The sequence below is a fragment of the Ochlerotatus camptorhynchus genome, unplaced genomic scaffold (genome assembly GCF_037179485.1).
Source record: "Ochlerotatus camptorhynchus isolate MF236.1 unplaced genomic scaffold, CSIRO-AGI_Acam_v1.1 ptg000117l, whole genome shotgun sequence".
Classification (NCBI taxonomy): Eukaryota; Metazoa; Arthropoda; class Insecta; order Diptera; family Culicidae; genus Ochlerotatus; species Ochlerotatus camptorhynchus.
The window spans coordinates 669,608-676,764 of NW_027040607.1; the positions used below are offsets into that span (position 1 = coordinate 669,608).

The window sequence follows — 7,157 nt, forward strand, 5'->3', positions numbered from 1 at the left end:
AAAAAAAAAGAAAAAAAAAGAAAAAAAAGAAAACAATAATATTAATCATGAAATGAAAAAGAAGCAGAAAATCCATTTCCTCGAATAAACCGTATATATGCATTGCAAGTATATTTCGATTTTATACTATGGCAGGCATAAATAATTTTATACTAAGTGTGCAAGCTCTCCCTTTATACCGACCTTTGCGTCGGCACGGAGAGTTGCGATTTAGCGTAACTTTTACTATTATTACTATTTAGCTTTCAATATTTTTTGAGTGCAGTTGGCGCCGCCGGGATGTTCTGAGGCATAACATCTCTGATCACGGGAAGTGAAGTCGTTGGTCACCGGTTCATGAATTGATGGGTCGATAGGTAGGGTCCAGCTGTCGGTAGCATTGGTGCTCAGCATGGAAAACAAGATCGACGGAAAACAAATCAACAAATCAAGAAAAAAAGAAAGCGAAAAAGGACGCTATCACCTTTATAGGCGCTGAAAAATTAAGGATGCATTTCTATATATTATTTATTAAAACATATTACAAGAATTCTAGCCTGACCATTGATGAAGTTTATAATAAAATTATAAATGAGATTCTTCAACATATTAAAGGAACAGGAAATACTTTCGTTAGAATGGATCATCGTTTTATTTAGAATAGTATTGTTAGGAAATTTTCTTACCTCAGTAACAGCGTGAGCAGATGCTAAATTATGCGCGTGATATGTGCATGAAGAAAAAGCATTATCAAAGTCGCTATAACAATAAACTATGCTTAAAGTTTAGCTGCCAGTAGTTAGCAGTTTAATTGATTTTAGGCCTGCTGTTGCGTTGTACTCTCGGATCAACTACGACGCTGGCCATTGCCGGCACAAGGCGCATGTAACAGTAGGTAAAAAGCAGATGGATTGAAAACGTATAGAGATAGTAAATTATTACTCCATAATAACGCGGCGTGTAGTTAATAGCTATCCATTTGATAGTCATCATTATCAGCGTTAGCGGGATACTCCGTTTCCAGTCGAGTGGCGCTGATCTGGAAGACGTTAAATAAGATTAACTAACTAGAATCAACAGAGCAGTTTGCAAAAGCTTACTTCAAAACAGGCCCGACAATGGCGAAGGCAACCAACGATCCGGTGAGGCGTATAATACTGAAAACCAAAGTAGTGCTTGGATCCAAATAAAATGGATCATCGCACCACTTGAAGGCCATTTTTACCGACCATTGAGGGTCGATTCCGAACAGCTTCTGACCCCAGTAGACCAGCAGCAGCACCATGCAGATTAGGCTACAGTATGCCAGTCTCCTTTTTCTGGTCATTTTAGTCAAATATTTCTCAAAACTTAGCGACATGGTCAGCTTGGTCATCGCTACTCCCAATAAAATTCCAATAATGCATTGGTGCAAAAAATGGCACCCGAAATACATACGCGAAATGGAAATTAAAAGCAACGACAGATAGTAGCAGATGCGAAGGGCAATAACGACCGATTTTCCATATTGTAGTCCCGCTTCTTCCAGCACAGAAAATATCACATACAAATAGGTTGTCGAAGTCATCAAGTGACCGGACGGATTTCCCGGACTTGGCTCGCACGTTAGCTCATTCTGATACAACTTTGGACGGTTGAGTGTGGTGAACTCCTTAGTTTCTCGCACCCACCAAAATGGGCGGTCTTCGGCGAGGATCCTAAAATGAGTGATGCTCATAATGTCTACCTTCTATCTATAAAATATTCATTTTAACAACTCACCATTTCAACAGAGTATTGAAATACTCTGTTAGCAGTACACTCAGCAGCAGTCTGGAGTAGATTCGAGTGCTAAGTCCTGCCACCAGTGGAATGACCGTAAGGAACAGAATCTTCGGATCAAAGGCCTTGGTAACGAGAGCCAGGAAATCTTCATATCGAGAAAAACTATAAAGCAAGTGAGAACGAAACACAAACATTCCAACTCCAAAATCAATGCCTGGTATTGCTCATTTGTCCAATCAATTGGCAAGCGTCCCTTACTTACACATCCTGCACGTACAAAATCTGATAAATTTCACGCTTCAAAAGATAACTGTACAATTTCATAACCAGGCCGCAAATGTTTAACCAAAGACCAAATATCGGAAAAAAAACTGTTTCACTGATTAGTATGAAGGCTCATCACACGGTTTCTATTTTCTGCCCTCAATGCTATTTGATGGTTGCAGACACAGGGCGTGAATTTTTCACTAGCGCAAGCTGAGGGCGATATTTTCCACGGACAGACGTGACGAGAGTGTGAAGGGTAAACGGTGGAACCGGAATGGTGCAAATAATTGAGGATGTGTCAGGATCAGCTGATAGGATCGGGAAAGAAGAAGGACTTTAAAACTCTGTGTGTACGTTATTAAATTGACGGAAAATCGATACCTGATACAGTTTCGGTGCCAGGAGAAAACGCATGCGCCGGAAGCACGTGCTCAAAAGAGGGGATTGTGTTTGTTTTGGCGCGATTTTGACAGGATTTTTTTTCTTCCAACAGTTGATGATGTTTTCTGCGACTGGAAAGATCCAGGCTAACCATGCTGACTAGATCAAAGTGAGACTACCGAAGAAGGCTAATCAGGAAATACGGCCCTACACTGTGTATATCAGATTCAAGATTTAGGTTTTGATAAAATGCTTCTTGGATTGTTTTTTTAAACCGCATAAAAATGTTTGAGGTAGGTATTAGTGTTGGTTGCAACCCAAACTGGACTAGCCCAAAATATCAAAAAGTATGATAAAAGTGTACCTTTCCATCAAATCGTGTTGGTATCTTCGGAGCACTTATTTCTTGCTTCATATGGAATAAATGGACTGAAGAAACCAAGACGATTCGACGGAAACTCGCACTTTTAACACACTTTTTTTTATACAATCGTGCTTGCTTCACAGTTTTCCATGCAAAGAGCAGCTTGGATTTATTTTTTATGAGATCATGATCGATCCCTTGCATCGTTTTGCTAGTAATCCTTGATTTTAAACGATCCCACTAAGGTTTTTTGTATATGTATGTTTTGACAGTATTATTTGTTACTGAAGCTGGTGATTAATAGATGTCTAAATATTTGAATTGGAAATACAATTCCAGGTAGAATCTCAAATGGGAAGATTTGAACTATCTGCATTTTAGGTCACAGGTTTTTCATTCTCAACAGCGAGGATGAAATCAGCTGTTCTGCACATAAAATCACTGAATTATGAGCGGAAGTGCTGTGAGGAATATCACCTTGCGTCTTGCCCTGAATGCGTATTTGCCTGTTTAAGCCTACCAAGCATATTGAAGCGTTTTTTTGAAGTAGAATGAAATCTATATTCTGATAATTTGAATGTATTTACTGTAATCTTGAATCATCATACAAAGTCTACCACTTTTCCACAGTAGAAATCACTGCCAAAAATGTACTAGCGTGAATGTTATTATATCTTCAGTAATCTCAATCTTTTACCAAAATTCCTCAGCTAAAGGATGAGGAAACTGCTACATTCTGATTTCGACGTAGGACTACGTCTTTCGAGAAGGATTCCAATTCAGGGAAATGCAACGAACATTGGTCAGACTTTAAATGCTAAATGCTTGGCCAAAAATCAATGGATTTTGATGATTTGCTTGTCGATCGATGTGTATAAGATTTGTGTGGTATGTCACACATTATAATTGTTAAATATTTAAGGAAAAATTGTCATGAAAACTGCAAAAAGTACCAAACATTAAGGTATATTGGGATCCACCATGAATTGTATATGTAAAAGTATGGTATAAGTTGCTTAACGAAATTACGTGGAGTTTAGCTACTAATACTTGCTAACCTGCAAGATACACCCCCTTAAAGATAGTGTTAAAAAATTATAAATGCGGATGTAAATCCTTTAAACGAAGAGTTAGCTATTTGCTTTCTTTTGCAAAAATGTGCAATTTTAGAGCACTTACAACTTTGTGGAATTTTGAAAAAAATGTAAAATTCATACAAAAAAGTTATGGTAAAAAAGGGGTTTTAAGGGAGTACTACCGTTTGTACTCCATTTCACCCTATATCTTCGTCCAGTTGAGAGATACAAAATTGTCTTTTTGGACAAAGTTCCTTAAAATGACTTCATCTACAATGTCTCCATAGACGTTCATCAATTTTAACAAGACGTAAAAAAGTTATCTTTTTTATCTGAGTGTATATCCCCCTTAAGCAAAAATTTTTACCTCTCAAGTAAAGTACGTAAAAAATTAAGAAACATTCTATAAGAAATCCAGATGCTACACTAAATAGTTTCGTCGCAAATGGCCATGTCCCACTTTTTTTGATTTCGTCCCACTGTGCGCCGTCGGAGTAATTTTGCATTTTTTTTATGAAGGCGCAATAACATACCTTTATTCTGACAAAATTATATTTTTCCTAATAAATCCTCAGGAACACCTGGTTGTATGTGTCCGACTTCCAAGTGGACCAGACTTTATGTAAAATTCCGGTCATCGTTAGTTTACGGTAGAGGAAATGGGTCTATTGTTGGCCTATGGATCTAAGATTGGGCCCATTGCTAAAAATCAGCTATTTATCAATTTTATCTAGACGTTATTGTGACGGTACTAATAAATATTTTTGGTCGTAATTGAAAATTTAGTCGATTGTTAAATTTATGTATGACCTCAAATTAGGGGCATTTAGGCCGACATTACATCCATTTCCCCTATCTGTTTAATTAGGAAAAGGGTGCTTAACTCACGCCGTATGCTCTCTATGTCCCTTTCTTCCCTATCTATAGAATACTGTAACATTTCTCAAATCAAACGTTTGGTTTCCAATTAAGTGGTGCTTAGTACAACATTAATTAATCATTTTGTTCGACCATTTTCCACAGAGATGGCGCTGTTCCACTGGTAGGAAGCGATAAAAATCCTCATATAGAAATTGAGAGAAGTGGGAATAATTCGCTTTCGGTGCATATTCAGGTCAAAAAAAGTGAACGACAACCTAAAAAAAATAGTCAAGGGCTGTGTCGTTCAGTTTTTCCCCGGAAATTATGGTTAAACAAGCTACAATTAAATAAAAATGATTTTTCCCCATACAATTTTACCTGGTTTACTACCAGTCCCCAGAGAGCCAAAAAATTCAAATTTGAGAGAGAAATTCACTCTCACGAGCTCAATCTCTTAACATACCATGTATTTTGATGACACTCTGATTGACACTGTGATTTCCCTTTCACAGATTACAAAATAGAGTAGGAATGGGCGATGTCGATGCGATTTTTACAGAATCGATTTTTTTGCCTCGAAAAATCGATTTTTTTCATCCGATCTTTTTCTGTTCGATGTTTGACAGAATCAATTTTTCAAAGTTGATATCGATTTTTTACTCATTTAAACTTTTTTATAAAGCATTAAAAAAAACAAAACGCCTAAATTACCAAAGGAGAAAATAAAATCGCCGAACTCTTTTTCTGTTGTTGTTGATTATGTTAAATCAAATGTTATCATTGAATTCTTGAAAAAATGATAAACAAAATGGTATTTCACTATCCCAAAGTCAAGCGATTTTAATTTCGTCGTCCCCAAATTTTGCTAAACACCCTTTCAATCTTGGGCTTTATTTATTTGTTACTTTTTATGTTGTGTGTACTTTGGACCCATTCTTTCTAATTCATCCAGCTGATTTTGTTTGCAAAAAAAACACGCACTCCTTGATGCAAAAAAACATAGGAAAGGTGAGTTTTAATACCTACACACTAAGATTATTTAACAGATTTCTGCAAAATTTTACCGAAATCCCAACAGCCGAACGCTCGGTAAACAATTTTACAGTTTTCCTGCAATTATTTACAGATATCTGTGAAAAATTCACAGATAATTGTGAAACATTACAGGAAATCTGCGAAACCGCCCACCGAACGTTCAGCTGTTGAGATTTCGGTAAAATTCTACAGATTTCTTTAAAAATTTCTAAGTGTGTACAGAAGATTTTGAAAGCTCAGATATAGAGTTGAAGTTGAATAATACACTAAGAAAAAATCATGTAAATTTAGGTGCTCTGAGCCTGACATATACGAGCGTCAATTTTGACATAAAATTGTGTCATAATAGACGTGAAATTCAACTCAATAAAACGTATTTTTCGTCGAGTAACGAACTTTTCTGTCTCGGAGCATTTAATTTTACATTACATGTTTGTTTATGTCTTATCTTTTATGTCAAAGATGGATTCCGTCACATGTAAAATTAGGTATTTCTAACTGTGAAGCTAAGCAATATTTCTTAATAATTCGGTTTCAATATTTAAATAGAGTGCAATTGCTTTTGTGAATTGGTTTTATACAAATAAATGCTCACACACACACTAAAACAACAGGAAGAGGAATATTTCGTCGAATAGAAGATTATAAAGCATAATTCAAATATTTAAAAAAATCGATTTTACTCGAATCGATTTTTTTTTCTTTCGATATTTTAGAGGATCGATTTTATAGTCCGTTTTAGAATCGATTCGACAACATCGATTTTTTGTTTCAAAACGCCCATTCCTAAAATAGAGTACCTTTCACTACAAAACATGTCTGGTACCTCTATACATGCATTTGCTTTAACATTTGAAGTCCCTCCTTTTTTACATATTCTGCGCAAAAGATACTTTATGCCCCACCCCATACATAAAATTCGGCGAGAAATTCTGTGAGGGGTGAGCTACTTTGTGTGCAGAATGTGTAAAAAAGGAGGGCCTTCGAATAATAATCTAAATGGATATATAGAGGTACCAGACATGTTATGCACTGCAGTGTCCTCTGTGAACAATTAACGGAAAACAGATTGTGTCTAGTTTCCGATAGATGTCACCGCAAACAACAGCAGTGACATCTGATGGAACATGAATGCAGAAGCTTGACAAAATGAATAATTGAAAATTAGGGGATTTAGATATTCACTTTTAAAATCAGAGCAAAAGCTCGTATACAGGTTCTCCCCCTGTTAAGCGTTATGATAGTAACCATCATAGTTACGCGTATGCAGTTCCAAAGGCTTGTTAAAAATTAATTTGAATTTCCTACCTCAAGCTGAAGGACATTCTCCAGCGTACCAAAAAATCCCTATAGCGCTGATTTTCACTGTTGCACAATTTCTCAATAATTTCTTATTTGCCTGCCAAGAAGCATTTGTAGAACGCGATATC

At 36.4% G+C, this 7,157-nt stretch overlaps 1 protein-coding gene across 4 annotated transcripts; it reads right to left on the bottom strand.

Moving 5' to 3' along the window:
* Positions 1-712: 712 nt before the first annotated feature.
* Positions 713-2,368, bottom strand: LOC135699824 (glucose-6-phosphatase 3-like). Of its 4 annotated transcripts, none has more exons than XM_065220168.1 (4): positions 2,006-2,368; positions 1,741-1,905; positions 1,080-1,676; positions 713-1,018 (listed from the first exon to the last, which is right to left on the bottom strand). In XM_065220168.1, exons 1-4 carry the CDS (start codon positions 2,065-2,067, stop codon positions 787-789), a joined length of 1,056 nt encoding a protein of 351 aa, XP_065076240.1. In that variant the 5' UTR covers positions 2,068-2,368; the 3' UTR covers positions 713-786. The 4 variants fall into 4 exon arrangements, with proteins under 4 accessions (XP_065076240.1, XP_065076241.1, XP_065076242.1 ...); XM_065220169.1 differs by having other exon boundaries at positions 1,741-1,942; positions 2,006-2,094; XM_065220170.1 differs by having other exon boundaries at positions 2,002-2,089.
* Positions 2,369-7,157: the final 4,789 nt, after the last annotated feature.

Excerpts from the sequence above, each read along its gene's own strand:
- LOC135699824 (XM_065220168.1), bottom strand. The coding sequence starts at position 2,067 with ATGAAATTGTACAGTTATCTTTTGAAGCGTGAAATTTATCAGATTTTG. Across the intron at positions 1,906-2,005 it reads ATTTTGTACGTGCAGGATGT|TTTTTCTCGATATGAAGATT; the intron begins GTAAGTAAGGGA and ends CTTGCTTTATAG. Across the intron at positions 1,677-1,740 it reads TTCAATACTCTGTTGAAATG|GATCCTCGCCGAAGACCGCC; the intron begins GTGAGTTGTTAA and ends CACTCATTTTAG.